The sequence below is a fragment of the Rhincodon typus genome, chromosome 20, assembly GCF_021869965.1.
Source record: "Rhincodon typus isolate 14 chromosome 20, sRhiTyp1.1, whole genome shotgun sequence".
NCBI classification, from domain to species: domain Eukaryota; kingdom Metazoa; phylum Chordata; class Chondrichthyes; order Orectolobiformes; family Rhincodontidae; genus Rhincodon; species Rhincodon typus.
Genome location: NC_063351.1, coordinates 45,157,255 through 45,173,431, shown reverse-complemented (window position 1 = coordinate 45,173,431; position 16,177 = coordinate 45,157,255). Strand labels below are relative to the sequence as shown.

At 41.9% G+C, this 16,177-nt stretch overlaps 1 protein-coding gene across 2 annotated transcripts; it reads right to left on the bottom strand.

The window, feature by feature from the left end:
- Positions 1-1,418: 1,418 nt before the first annotated feature.
- atpv0e2 (ATPase H+ transporting V0 subunit e2) lies at positions 1,419-15,044 on the bottom strand. Of its 2 annotated transcripts, XM_048608979.1 has the most exons (4): positions 14,847-15,044; positions 10,798-10,845; positions 8,776-8,844; positions 1,419-1,994 (listed from the first exon to the last, which is right to left on the bottom strand). In XM_048608979.1, coding segments are annotated over exons 1-4 (312 nt in total). In that variant the 5' UTR covers positions 15,041-15,044; the 3' UTR covers positions 1,419-1,993. The 2 variants fall into 2 exon arrangements, with proteins under 2 accessions (XP_048464936.1, XP_020370426.2); XM_020514837.2 differs by lacking the exon at positions 1,419-1,994 and having other exon boundaries at positions 8,725-8,844.
- Positions 15,045-16,177: the final 1,133 nt, after the last annotated feature.

The following is a 16,177-nucleotide window of genomic DNA, read 5'->3' as shown; positions in this document are numbered from 1 at the left end:
CCCCCCCCCCAAAGCTAGGGGCTTCATCCACCAGTCGTACTAACCCCCTGTAACCCCGCCCATACCAAGCTCTCATTGGTCACTGATGACATAGCCGCATTTCAATTGGACAACCCCACGTCCATCATTTCCCCAGGCCACTGCGATTGGATGCTAATTAAAACTACACATCTTAGTCGCTTCAGTTCATTTTCGCTTTTGTCCTTGGCTCCCAGAATGTTTTAATCAACTCATTTAAACCTTGCTCCTTCATCGAGGTATTTTGCAACAATTGTTTTGTAGCAAGGATCACCGCGGGACGTCACAAGTGGGCGGGATTCGCCCGCCCTGCCTCTTTGTAATTGGCTGGTCTTCCTGGTTAGATACGTGATTGGTTGCAATGGATGTCAATCATTAGAAGGCACGCCCTCAGCTGTTCTGTCACATTGTAGTATCAGTGTGATCCCAAATGCCCCAAACTGCGACTTTTTACCCCGGGTAAGAAATGCCCCAAACTGAACCCCCTCCCCGCCCGAAAAAAACGGCGTTCATCTTTAATCATTTAATGATTTCTTAAGAAGAGTCTAGGTCCGAAACGTCAGCCTTCCTGCTCCTCTGATGCTGCTTGGCCTGCTGTGTTCATCCAGCTCTACACCTTGTTATTTCAGATTCTCCAGCATCTGCAGTTCCTACTAAACCAGGAAGCAAAATAAGTTTTTTTTAAAAAAAAACACTCATTAAACTAGGATATTGAACCAAAACGTATGTGGTGTGAGACTCCAGAGACTGGGAGGAGGATGGAAAATATAACAGCCGGAAATCAGATTATTTACAATGGCTACAGACTGCAGGAATGGCTTGGAGATCAAGGGTAGCAGAGACATGGGAACACCACTGCCTGCAGGTTCCCTTCCAAACCACATGCTAACCTGATTTGGAAATATATCACTGTTCCTTCAGCATCACTAGAAAATGTTGGAACTCAATCCTCAACAGTATTGTGGGTCCACCTATACCACATGGACTGCAGCAGTTCAAGAAGCCAGCTTACCACCACCTTCTAAAGAGCAACCAAGGATGGGTAATAAATCTGCCCCAGCCAATGACATCCATATCTCATGAGTGAATAAAAACAAAAAAAAAACCTCCAGGATTCCTGAAATGGTTGCACTGTGCTTATATTATGAAGTCAGAAATCCAAAGCCCTGGTCTGGAAACATCCCATTTTGGCAACTGGAGAAGAACCCATTTGGTTCCCTACTCTCCTCATCCAGTCCAGTCTGTGAGACTCCACTACTATTGCAGTTGATGTGAACTGTCCTCTGAAACGATGTGGTAAGCCATTCAGTTAAAAGGAAATTGAAAATGGGCAATAAATGATAGCCTCATCAATGATGTTCATATCAATTTCAGTGAAGTTGAACAGAGATAGGAGAAAGTTTGGGGATGGGACACAATCTGATTTTATTGCACTGTCAACATTTTTAAAGATTACAGCATTGAACATCAATTCCTACTTTTAAAACATATTTGGTAGCAGATTGCTGAAACAAAATAAATATTCCCTTACAGATCAAAACATTGCTACATGGATTTGTCACAGTAATCTAAGCACAGTATCACAGTATAGCTACCCTACAATGCCTGCTAGTTTTCTTTACCTACTGAAAAATAATTTTTAATTGGAGCAGGTTCCTGGGACACATTGTAATTACAAACAGAAAGAAACATCAGAAATTAGCATGCTGAGGATTGCACACAGTTGATTTAAAATATCCTCAAACCAATTTTCATGAAATCTTTGGATGCTGCCTGGGGAATCCTTGGGTTTGGTGAGGCAGAAATCATCATTTTACTTCATGCAATGACGTCAGGTCAGAAACAAAAGTCAAATGTCTGTTGCAGAGCAGGAGTCAGGGGGCAGGGAGAACGTACAAAGTTTTACTAGGTATGATTTTTACAGGGAATGTGGAGATGACAGGATATTCTGGAATGTTCAAGTTGTCAGTCAGCATCTGTGGAGAAAAGAGTTCAAGTTTCAAGCGGCACCCCTCCTTCAAAACCGAACAAGAGTACAAATCGAACAGCAACCTAACAGAGAAAGCATGTAGCAAGACAGCAGCAGCAGGTGCATTTAGATTGTTAACTTGTTGTAATTTTGTTTGATGTTTAAGGCCCATTTCTTCAATTTGCATTTTAATGTTGTTGCCTCCCCTCTCCCCACCACTGTCTTTCTTCCCTCAGGCATTACCTCCCTCTGCCCTTGACTCCTAGCTTGCCCTCCCACCCGGCCTTGCTTCAACCCCCACTCAGTTCTCAAACCCCCAATCTCTGCCCTTACTTTAGCTGTTCCCTTCTTCAGACTCTGGTTCCAACCTTGTACTGAAATACTCGCTTTATCTCATCACAGAAGTTCATCAGTGCAGGGACTCTCCAGTGAACTTGTGGTTCCCTTAAAAGTTGTTTCTTTCAATTGAGGACAGGATCTTCAGCAAAGCAAGCACAACTTGAAGCGAAGGCTTGCCATATCCCCCTTTTCTCATGTGTTTGTCTGGCTTCATTTTGAAAATTCTAAGTGATTTGTTTCTACCAGTTCCTACGGTGTGCTGTTCAGCTCAGATGGTTAGTGCATGATGCTTCTACCCTGCACTGCTCAACTCTACTGCTTTGTCAACAGCTAATGATTGCATTTTTGTCCTAGTTTATAGATCACAGAAGGTTTGTATGCAGGTACAGCAAGTAATCAGGAAAGCTCATAGAATATTTATTCTGAGGGGAATGAACACAAGAGTGAGGAGGTTATGCTTCAGTTATACAGGCCATTGGTGAGACCGGATCTGGAGTATTGTGTACAGCACTGGCCACTGTACTTACAGAAGGATGTTAATGCAATAGAAGCAGTTCAGAGAAGGTTTACTAGACTAATATCTGAAATGAGAAGCCTGCTTTATGAGGAAAGGCTAGACAGGCTGGGCCTGTATCCTCTGGAGCTTATTAGAGGAGTCAAAGGGGACTTAACTGAAATGTCCAAGATACTGAGGGGACATGACCAGGTGAATGCTGAAGGAATGTTTCCTGTTGTGGGAGAATCTAAAACTTATATTACAGCTTAAAGACAAGGGGTTGCCCAATTCAGACAGAGGAAAATTTTTTTTCCCCTCTGAGGATCAAGTAGCTTTGAAATTCTCTTCCTCAGAGTATAGTTAAAGCAAAATCCTTAAATATTTTTAAGGCAGACGTAGGTAGATTCTTGGTTACCAAGGAGATGAAGGATTGAGAGGATAACAGAGATGTAGAGTCAAGGTTAAAATCAGATCGGCCATGATTTTATTGAATGGTGGAGCAGGCTTGAAGGGCTGAGTGGCCTACTCTTGGTCCTTGCTCATATATTGCAATTCCAACCTTGCCTGACACACAGGTTTTGTGTACTAGATTAGCTGGGCACTCAAAAGCCGAATTAAGGTTCCAACACCTAGGAGAATATTGGTTTAAATTCTATCAGTGTCAGAGTTTAAGGCCACATCTGGAACACAGGACACTATCCCTCAGGAAGAACAGACTGGCCTTAGAGAATGCAAATTACATTCACCAGAATGATGTCCAGACTCCAAGAGTTAAATTCTGGGGACAAGTGAGGGCACAAACTCAAGCTATATTCTCTGGAATTCAGAAAGTTAATGGCAGATGTTAAAACTTTAATATATTAAAGGGAACTGACAGTTTCTCTCTACCCTATTTCCTCTGGTTGGCACATCTTGGACTAGGATTAAAAAGTCTAAAAATTAGAGACATCTTTCAGTGAGAAATTAAGAGACACTTCTACATACAAAGCATGACAGAAGTTAACCATTTTGCTTAAATGGCAACTAATTCTAATGCCTTTTTAAATTTATGAATCTTTTGTGTTTTAATTTTTTGTTAACTTTTGCTTAATAAGAGATACAGGGCAAAGTTAAAAGTGGTTAAAAGTTCTTAGGTCACAGCACAGTCACTGAATGATGCATCAGGCGGGAGGTACTGAATATTCCAACACCAGGCACCATCCCCACCCCCAATTCCTCTTTTTCTAACCAGTCAATGCATAAAGAAATTTCTCCTTAATTCCTGATTAGATTTATAAGTAACGATCTTGAATTGATATCCCTGGTTTTGAATTTTCCCACAAGTTGTTACATCCTCTGCACATCAACCCTGTATAACACATGCATAATTTTAAAGACCTCCATCAGATCATGTCTAAACCTTGATATTTTCAAACAAAAAACACCAATATGATCAGTGTTGTGAAAATTTCTTCAGTGTAGAGATTGTAACCAGGTCAGCCAGGTGGACCTCATGGGATAGGAGTTCCCTGACTGGGGTGGTTAATCTGGTCCAGTCTGGGACCCCTGGCTGACAGATATAAACAGGAGTGTCAGAAGTTCTGTTTACTCAGAGCTGGCTCTGGGGAAGCTGCCAAGGACTCTCCAGGTGTAAATAAAGGGTGACTTGGTGACAGGATACCGGGTCCTGTGGAATTATTTCATTCAGCTTTGGTGCAATCCGGGTAAATCTTTTTTGCAAATACTTCTAGGTTTGTGTGTCAATTTTGTAGCGTGTAGACTGACCTTCCTATGGCAATCATCTGCTTTCATATATCCCGTCAGCCAACCTCCTTTGCCCTCACTGTAAATTTATCCGTCTCTTGTAAAAATGTCAGAATGAAGATAGACTTTGGATTTCTCCCCAAAAGATGATTCTCCCCATAACCCTCCCTACAGGAAAAATCAACTGGAGCTGCAGAATACATCCCGAATTACACACTACAGTTTTTCCAATAATTGCTGCTCCTGTCCTACTCTTCACATTGAGAATTTATAGTTCTGGCAATATTGGAATGGGGAAGGGTGGGCAAGGGAACATCAATCGGATTTAGAAAGACAAATGCCTCAAAATTCAGCTGGGAGAAAGAAAAGTGTGCTGGGGCTACATCAACACTGGACATCCCCTCACTGCAGCAGAAACATTAGTCCTCAAAAGGCATTCTACCATTGAATACGATCCCGACTGACCTACCTCAACACTACTGTCCGCACCATTACTTCCTTCATTTATAGCCTGATCCCGGTCTCTGGGTGGAACTGCCTTTTCAAACGTGTTAAAGAAAATAAGAATGCACAAGGAACTCTGAGCAAGGACCACATGACAGCAGTCAGGAACAGACATTGTAGCTTTTTTTGGAAATGAATTTTGCTCCTTGGACATAAAAACTAATTGCAGTTGTCCTGCTGGGATTAACTAAAATCCAAGCAGATCAGGTATCAGACTTCGGATTAACATTTGTAGGATTTGTACTGTAAAGGGTTCCTGGGGGGAACCGAGGAGCAGAATATATTCTATCTGTAGTACTGTTTCCCTTACAGTAAGAGGTGACGCCATTCCCCAGAAATGATACAGCACCCTGGCGCCATCAGGTGACAGAAACTACAATTGCCAGTTTAACATGGAAAATTAATGTAGATCATAGAATCCTTATGGGGAAAGAGGCCATTCAACCCATTGAGTCCACACCGATCCTCCAAACAGCATCCCACCCAGACCTAGCTCCCCCCATCCTAATCCTGTAACCCTGCATTTCCCATGGCTAATCCACCTAGCCTTCACGTCCCTGCACAATATGGGCAATTAAGCATGGCCAATCTGCCTAACCTGCAGATCTTTGGACTGTGGGAGGAAACCCACAGACATGGGGAGAATGTGCAAACTTCACACATGCTGAGGCTGGAATCCAACCATGGTCCCTTGCGCTGAGAGGCAGCAGTACTAACCACTGAGCCACCGTGCTGCCCTTCATTTTAAACAGGATACAACGCGCAATGAAATAACACTAAATCATCTACATTTCATACGGGTAACAGTAATCAGTAAGAGGGGTGACGAGGGAATGTTTGTTAGGGAAGTGCCCACACAAAAAAAAAATTCTGTTCTCCTGCCTTGGCTGGGGAACTGAACAAGCCAAGCCAAGACATGCCTGGTTTGATCCCCTTTAATGTAGGACTTAGCTTCTCTCAGTTGGGATAAGTGCTCAGACAAACTCAATGCCTGCAAGGTTCGAAGAAGGTGGTGATAATAAACAGCAAGAGGCCCCACTTTGCTGGAAAATCTACCATGAGGACAAAACAGGGCATGGCTGTGAATCCTCGAGGTTAGGAAGTAGTGTTGGCATTTGTTAGTGGATGAACACTGCATACTTACATTGTTCTAGGGTTTAATAAACTTAGCAGAACAAGTCAATTTAAAGTAGGTGGGTGTCAAATAAAGAGATGCAGAAATGGTTGCCAAATTGTTCAAATGCTTCTCTCCTCCTTTCATGCCTTCTACTGGCGTTGCATTCTCTTGTCGTGTTCAAAATTCCCTGCGTTGTTTCCTCTTGATTACAAAGTATTTGGAAATAGTTTCATTTATGTGAATACCAGACAAATTCAAACAGCTGCAGCGTAAAGCTGTGCAAGGCTGTTTTTGTTGGTCATATTGCCTCTGTTTTCATTCCCGCACACAGGAAAACATGGGAGGATTAAAATATGGGATCTCTCACTCCCAAAGGGTTTCCATGCCCACACCCACTGAAACACCTCACAGATTGTGCCTTCACTGAATGGCTGGTAGTTTCTAGTGATCATAAATTTGGAAAAGCAAACTTGGAAATAGTCACTCAGGTGACTCTAGTTCTGCCTGAACTGATTTTGATGTTGGCTGTGCGTTTGTCCAGCTGATTTAGACTGTTGTCACATGCCAAGGGCTGTTTGCATGAAAAAAAAACAAGAAAGGTCTGCACTTTCCAAATAAAATTGTATACCAGATAGCAGGGAGGAAATTACGAGTTGAAATCTACTTGAGGAAACAGAAGATAGAAATCAATTTAAACCCATTCTTATTTAATGTCATGATCTGAACACTTCAGTTAGATTACAGTCCTTAAAGAGCAAAGGTAAATTCACCATATTCCCAGGGGACCACAGTCCTCAGAGAGCGAGAGCGAGAGATGTCTGGAAATGAGTTTAATCTGAGGGTCACCACACCTCAGGTAAGGACTGGGGTTGAGAGGGTGGGACCTACATGGTGACCTCAGCTGGTATGGACATCACTGTGCATCGCAAACCAGTTGTCCAGCTAACTGAGCTAACGTGGTCTGCAATTCAGTCCTGATTAGCCATTACTCTCTAGATAAAACAGCTGAAGCCCTCGATAAGTTCTTAACCTATAGCTCACTCCATGGCCATCCATTGCCTTTGCAAATTTTAAACATGAAATTTTGCATGTCAAAAACACGCAATACTTTCTGAAGTCGAGCCAGAGCAGAACGAGACGTCTGAGCTGTTGTCAGCACTTTGAGATCCTCTAGTTTGATACTTTAATCAGAGAGTGACCAGTATTAAGTCGGACCTTTAAAAAACCAAGAGAGACATCCACAATAATGTTGCTATGCTGGTCGGTGCCTCCTTCCTGGCTGGATCAGAAACGTGAAAGGTACCCATGGTGTAGCTAAAACAAGGCATTATTAGATACTTGAGAGAGAAGAGGAAAGGGAGAACCTTCAAGAGAGGCAGAAAAATGTTTAAACGCTACTCAAAAAAGGAGAGAAATGAATAAAACCAGTGACCAGGAGAGCCCATTAAACCAATGAAGATCAACCTTCTTGTACAGAAGAATCCCTGATAGTCTGAGCAGAAATGTTCACGTTATTTGATAGTTGCTTCCCCTCTTGACCCTATTTTTGGGAGGACAACTGTGTTCAGATTAGAACTGGGCTATTCAAGACCAAAGTCAGGGAACACTTCCTTCCACAAAGGGTGATGCTAATCCAAAACTCATCCCTGCAAAAGGCAGTGGACACTGATTAATTGCAACTTTCAAGACTGATGTTAATAGATTTTTGTTTGGGGGAAGGGCATCAAGGGATATAGGATGACTGCAGTTCTTTGGATTCAATGTATAGACCACCCAAGACCTACAGAACAGGCTTGAGCAACAAAATGGCCTCTTTCTATTCCCATAATCATTCTCACTAAATGTTCTTTATAGATTGTGACCAGCCCTTTTCTACCACATGGACAGCATTACTTTGCTCCATTACATAACGGAAATTTGGACCCACTTGATAAGTTGACATTGGCAGCCCTGCTCTCCCTCAGAGCCGCACTCCTCCAATTTCAATAACTACAAACTACATTTATGCAGCACCTTTAACAGAACAAAACCTTCCAAAGTTTTTCACAGAAGTGTGATCAAACAAAAGCTGGCACGGAGCTATATAAAGACATATTACTGGACTGGCAAATATATTGATCAAACAGGAAGGCTTTAAGAAGCATCTTAAAAGAGAAGAAGAGAGGGAGACAGAGAGGCACAGAGTTGTAGAAATGAAAGTCCAGGGCTCCAGGCCCAGGTGGCTGAAGATATGGCCACCAATGGCAGAGTGAGGGAAATCAGGAATCATGAAAGGACAGAATCTCCTTCTGTTTATTATGGTTGCAAAACTAATTTGCTGGAATTCAAAGCAATGCTGGTGCTGACTATGTTGTAAACAGTACTGCAGTGGGAAGCCTGGTTGACCTTCCCGTCCCCGCAGAAGTCAAACACAGAACAGCTGATGGGTTGAGCCAGCACAGTTTATGGCATCAAATTGAACCTGAAGGGAGTACCAACATTAATTTTCTCTCTCTCTCTCCCTCTCCCTCTCTTTCCACTGAGCTTCATGTACTGTACCATGGATGAGCTGATGTATTTCTCCCTTATTCCCAGAAATAGCGGAGATACCAGATAGTCTCGTTCTTGAGCTGCGGGCCAAAGAGAGGGTTCATCTGAGCTAGGATGGCAATGAGCCAGCTAAAGGAAAAAAAAAGAAATTAGAGAGTTTAATCCAATACAGTGGCTTCATGTGAGGATGAACTAATTAACCTTTTTCTCCACCGAATTCTGGTAACAAAAGAAATCCTGAGTAACCACAAGTTACGAATCCTTTGTCTAGTCATCCCAAATTATTTGGCTTTCATTACAATCTATTAAATTGCAACAAAGTTATTCCAGTTAGATCCAGCCAGCTACACTGTTATTCATTAACTCAAGGGATTAAACCGATAGCACAGAAAAGATGGAATGAAGTTATAATCTCACTTTCGTAACCATATATGTATAAATATATGGCATTAGCCCACAACGTGGAGTACATCTCAGTAGTCGACAGAGGACACAGCTATCAGCTACACTCATCTTGAATGAAAGCAGATTAGCAACAGACTTTCCTAAGTCAGCCCAAAGAGATATCGGAATTCTGCCCTGTAGCCACCTTGTTATCTAATCTATCACACATCCCTGACTTTAATCATGTGTCTACTATGCAACGTGCTATCACATGCTGTTTGGAAATCCAAGTATTTTACATCTACCATGTACCCCTATTTATTCTCTCCTTTTTATTCATTCACAGTGGGTATCACTATCTAGGACAGCATTCATTGCCCATCCCCAATTGGCTCTCAACTGTCCTCTGGGCAATCACATTGCTGTGGTTAAGGCTGGATTTTTAACTTTACTCATGAGATGTGAGCATCACTAGCCAGGTCAGCATTTATTTCTATCCCTAGTTGCCCATGAGGAGGTGGTAGTGAGCTGCCTTCTTGAGCTGGTTGTAGTCCAATTAGTGTGCCCATAATTAGGGAGAGAATTCCAGGCTTTTGACCCAGTGACACTTAAGGAATAGTGATATATTTCCATGTCAGGATAGTGACTGGCTTAGAGGGGAACTTTCAAGTGGAGGTGTTCCCATGTATCTGCTACCCTTGTACTTCAACACAGAAGTGGTTGTGGGTTTGGAAATTGTTGTCCAAGGATCTTTGGTGAATTTCTGAAGAGCCTCTTGTAGATGGTACACAAGAATACTACTGAGTATGGATGGTGGAGAGAGTAGATATTTGTGAATAAGTTGCTAAATCAAGCAGGCTGCTTTGTCCTGGCAGGTGTCAGGTTTCTTGAGTGTTGTTGGAGCTGCACCCATCCAGGCAAGTGGGGAGCATTGCAACACCCTACTAAACTGTGCCTTGTGGATGGTGGACAGGCTTTGGGGAGTCAGGAGGTGAGTTACTCACTGCAGGATTCCTAGTCTCTGACCTGCCCCTGTAGCCACTGTGTTTATATGGCAGTTCAGTTTCTGACCAATAGTAACCCCCAGGATGTTGGTAATGAGGAATTACAGTCAATGGAATTACCATTGCTGAAAGGGACGATATTTAGATTCTCTGTTGTTGGAGATGGCCTGGCATTTGTGGGGCACAAATGTTTCTTGCCAATTTTCAACGCAAGCCTTGGATATTGTCTAGGACTTGCTGCATTTGACATGGGCTGCTTTTGGATCCGACTTGTCCAGCACCATTTGCAACATCATTCAATTGTCAGCGAACATGAAAGTTTTGATCTCATGATGGAGGGAAGGTCTTTGATGAAGCAGCTGAAGATGGTTGGGCCTAGATGGCTCTCCCGAGGAACTCCTGCAGAGATGTCCTTATACAAACTTTCTCTATTGAAACGCATGCTGAAATTATACATTATATTTTTAACTGCAAGGTACTCTTCATAGACATCTTGGATTTCAGATTTCCTTTTATTTCAACCCAGAAACCTCAAGCAAACTGCTCTTTGATCTAGGGATTGTTCCTATATGTAAGGAGGAATTAGGGCATTATTAGTTTTCTGTCAATTCTCTGGGATGACTGCATTTCTAATTGACCTTTACAAGTTCATTGCTTCTTTTAGTATACATCTAGTCCATAATATGGTACTTACAACAAGTAGCAACAAACAGCTGTGGTGACGATCATGGTTATTATTACACTGCAAAATAAAAGAAGGGTGGAATTAAAAATGAATAAGAAATGCCAATACTCTTAACTAAACAATCTGTCAGGTTATACCTTAGGGAAATCGGAGAACTCAAAATGCTTCTCAGCTGAAGGTTAAGAAGTGGGAGGAACAGGCAAGGTACAATGTTAAAGAGAAACAATTTTCATTAAAGGCATCCTTGGGCTATTTCAATAATCTTCACCAGGCCCACATTCCTCAGATTTCTACACTCAACAGATTCTGACCTCGAGCATCCCCAATTTTTAATCAATCCATCGCTGGCAGCTGTGCATTCATCTTCCAAATCCCTGAGCTATGGAATTCCCTCACTAAATTTCTGACTCCCTGCCTCCCCTTCCTCTTTGAAAGCACTTCTTAAAACTTATGTCCTTGACCAAACTTTCGATCATCTGTCCTAATATTGCTTTGATTAGTGCAGTATCTTTTCCACATTATAATACTCATGTGAAATGGTTCAATCCATTAGTCACGCTAAATACAAGTAACTATAATGTCGTGGGCATCACTGACAACATTAAGTAATTATTGCCCACCTCTAGTTTTCTCATGAAACAGTGATACTGAAGCATCTTGAACTGTTGAAGTCAGTTTAATGTAGATACATACGTAGGAAGAAATTTCCAGGTTTTTGACCCAGGAACTGTGATATATTGTTCAGAAGGTGAATGACCATCCTATTGGATTTTCAGTGACTCTCCTATATTTAAATTACATTTCATTTTAACCTTCATCATGATTGCAAATATCTTCTCCATGCTAGCTCATCAAAACTCAAGTGGTGGACTACAGGGATCAGTGTCAGGGTCTCAATTATTGACAATTTGTATTGGTTCCTTCACTAAAGTTATCAAAGGCATGGCTTCTAAATTTGTTGATGGTACAGTAGTAGGTAGGAAAATAAATTGTGAAGGAGAATAATAGCAAGTCTGCAATGGGAAATGAATAGCTGACAGAAATGGGCAAAAGTGTGACAGTTACAGTGCAACGTGGGAAAATGTGAACGTGTCCAATTTGTCAGGGAAAATAGAAAAGCAGTATATCATTTAAATGGAGACAGACTGCAGAACAGAGGTACATAGATCATAAAGCATTAGTATTTAGTCATAGTAAATAATTTAGGAAAGCAAAGGATTTTTGTTGTTTATTGCAAGAACATAAAAACAAGAATGTTTTGCTACCGCTGTACAGGGCCTTAGTGAAACCAATCTGAAGTGATGTGTACAGTACAGTTCAGGTTCTTTATTTGAGAAAGTGTGCTTGCAGAGGTTTGGAGAAGGCTCTCGGAACTGATATCTGGGTTGGGAATTGACTTTCGGTGAAAGATTGGACAGGTTCAGACAATATATTGGAATTCAAAAGACAGATGATCTGATTGAAACATACTGGATCTTGAGGGGTATAATAAAACAAAAGAACCGTAGATGACCTTGATCTAAGAGGGTGCAGTTGAAAAGATATTTCACCTTGTCAAACATTTTAAAAATAAAGGGTCTTTCAGTTAAGACAGTGATGAGGAGGATTTTTTTTCTCAGAGGGTTGAGAATCTTTGGATTTCTGGGGAAAAACTAAAAAAAAAACGATGGAGGTGGGGATTATTAAAAACTGTAATGGTAAAGTTAGGTTGGTTCTTGATCAAGAAGGGAGCAAACAGTTAAATGGGGTAGACAGGAAAAAGTGGATATGAGGCCACAATCGATCACCGATGTGATGTTATCAAACTAGGTAGCAGACTCAAGGGACAAATGGCCTATCTTAATTTTTATGTAGAGGACTCTCTTACGAAAATAGCTCAAAATCAAGCATAATTTAGTGACTTCACCCTGAAGACAGTGTGAATGGGATATTAAAAAAAAACAATAAAAATCGAGCAGGAGATGCTGCTCAAGTAATGGATGCCTGGTGGATGTTAACATTGGGAGTGCATATTCCTCAGTACTTACATTTATAAGATTAAGATTTGCCTAAAACTAAAACTGTAAAAACTAGCACATGGATTGAGATGGTGGTCAATACCAATGTTGTAAATGCCTTGGTGACCAACGTTAGTGCCAATCTTCTGTATCCTTCTGTACAAAACATATTTTCATTGATAAAGATTTCAACACTGTTGGTTACAGTCCTCTTCAACACAGAGGCTATGTTAAGTGTGGGAATATCCTATGCAGCTGTAAGGCATGCAAAACAAAGGTTGCAGCAATTCACAAACTTATGCAGGCCACACCATACATGCATCAGTTTAAACTAAAGAAACAGTAGGGGAAGCATTTTTGAGGCAGGGGATTTTGTAGATTATCTTTATAGTGCAGTCTGGAATAGACCAAGAGGACACTCCATTGTTCTCTAGGAACCAAACTGGTTTCTGAACTTAGCCCTGAATTGGAACACCTCAGCATCAATGATCTCTCACTGAATATTTACTCCATAAACACCTTTTAACCAAAATATCAATACTTATTCCAAGATGTGCAAATAAATGAATGACAAATACATCAACATCTTCAGTGTAGCCAAAATGCAACTATTTCAAACTGGAGGCTTCCCTCAATCTCTGCAATACTGAAAGGCTCAGCAGAATAAAACCACAAGCCATGGCTTGGTGAGTATGTGGTAGTCTCCAACTGACAAGATTGAGAATTTAAGTATCACTCCAGGATGCTAACACAGAAACCAAGCCTGATACTTCAGTGCAGTACTGAGGGGATGCTGGAACATCAGAGTGCTGTCTTTTGGATGAGCCATTAAACAGAGTCCCCGATTGCCCTCATGCATGCAACATTTCAAAGAAGAGCAGGGAAACTGACCAATACTTGTCCCTCAAACAACCAACACAAAGAATAATTGCAAAGGCAACAAAGCAGAGTTAACCGACAGAGATAGTAAGAACTGCTGATGCTGGAGTCAGAGATAACACAAAGTGGAGCTGGAGGAACACAGCAAGCTAGGCAGCAGAAAAGTTGACGTTTCAGTTCGGGACAAGTTATTTTTGCAGAGAGCTAGTATGGGTATGACAGGCTGAATTCCCTCATTCTGTACTGCAACAATCTTATGAATCCATGGACAGGTTATCTGGTCATTATTACATTGCTGTTTATAGCAGCTTGTTGTGCACAAATGACCACTCATGTTTCCTATATTACTTCAAATGTACTTCATTGATTACGAGGTGTTTAGGAACATCCTCAGCGGCTGTGAGAGACGACTCAATGCAAGTCACTCTTTATAAGAATTTTCAATTATATAACATCAGCATAAAAAAAAAACTTGCCAAGACATCTCACAGGGAACATTAACAATACATGATACAAAACAGCACAGCAGGTCATGAGGACAGCTGACCTGGTCAAAGAGGTAGGTTTCATGGAGAATCTTAAAAGAGGAGAGAGGGAAAAAGCGGGAATTGCATGCAAGTGAGGAGAAAAATAATACGCATTGAGGTGGAGACAAAACAAATGAAACGGGGTGACGAACTGAAATACAGCACAACGGAAAATATAACAAGTAAAAACCTTAAGAATTGCGGATGCTGTAAATCAGACACAAAAATAGAAATTGGTGGAAATGCTCAGCAGGTCTGACAATAACTGTGGGGGGGGGGGAAAAAAATCAGATTTAACGTTTCGGGTTCACTGACCCTTCCTCAGAACAGGCACTGAGCACTTCTGAGGAAGGGTCACCGGACCCGAAACGTTAACTCTGATTTCTCTCTCCACAAATGCTGCCAAACCTGCTGAGCTTTTCCAGCAATTCCCATTTTTGAATGAAATATTAACACCTTTTTTCTGCATTTGGAGATCTTAGGCGACTTCTTCTGGAATAACGGAAAATTAAGGCGACAGAGGAAAAAAAAAATCAGGTTTATAATAAATCTAAAGACATGAAAATATGGACTAATTTGTGCAGGATGTCAGACCCCAGATATTCCCCCATCAGTGAATCCATCACCAGCCGTTAGAAATGCGGTGGCTACGTACCCTCTGTTGGGACCCTTCGGCACAAACCAAGGCAGAGCAAAGCCCACAAGTCCCCAGAAGATAGTGAAGCAGACCATGGGAATGGTCACCGAATGACTGGTCATCTTGTCCTTTTCGAAGCCCCAGCCTCCTGCTTTCCCACTGCCGGCCGCTTCCTCCACCAGCACCCCCCCCCCCAAAGCTAGGGGCTTCATCCACCAGTCGTACTAACCCCCTGTAACCCCGCCCATACCAAGCTCTCATTGGTCACTGATGACATAGCCGCATTTCAATTGGACAACCCCACGTCCATCATTTCCCCAGGCCACTGCGATTGGATGCTAATTAAAACTACACATCTTAGTCGCTTCAGTTCATTTTCGCTTTTGTCCTTGGCTCCCAGAATGTTTTAATCAACTCATTTAAACCTTGCTCCTTCATCGAGGTATTTTGCAACAATTGTTTTGTAGCAAGGATCACCGCGGGACGTCACAAGTGGGCGGGATTCGCCCGCCCTGCCTCTTTGTAATTGGCTGGTCTTCCTGGTTAGATACGTGATTGGTTGCAATGGATGTCAATCATTAGAAGGCACGCCCTCAGCTGTTCTGTCACATTGTAGTATCAGTGTGATCCCAAATGCCCCAAACTGCGACTTTTTACCCCGGGTAAGAAATGCCCCAAACTGAACCCCCTCCCCGCCCGAAAAAAACGGCGTTCATCTTTAATCATTTAATGATTTCTTAAGAAGAGTCTAGGTCCGAAACGTCAGCCTTCCTGCTCCTCTGATGCTGCTTGGCCTGCTGTGTTCATCCAGCTCTACACCTTGTTATTTCAGATTCTCCAGCATCTGCAGTTCCTACTAAACCAGGAAGCAAAATAAGTTTTTTTTAAAAAAAAACACTCATTAAACTAGGATATTGAACCAAAACGTATGTGGTGTGAGACTCCAGAGACTGGGAGGAGGATGGAAAATATAACAGCCGGAAATCAGATTATTTACAATGGCTACAGACTGCAGGAATGGCTTGGAGATCAAGGGTAGCAGAGACATGGGAACACCACTGCCTGCAGGTTCCCTTCCAAACCACATGCTAACCTGATTTGGAAATATATCACTGTTCCTTCAGCATCACTAGAAAATGTTGGAACTCAATCCTCAACAGTATTGTGGGTCCACCTATACCACATGGACTGCAGCAGTTCAAGAAGCCAGCTTACCACCACCTTCTAAAGAGCAACCAAGGATGGGTAATAAATCTGCCCCAGCCAATGACATCCATATCTCATGAGTGAATAAAAACAAAAAAAAAACCTCCAGGATTCCTGAAATGGTTGCACTGTGCTTATATTAT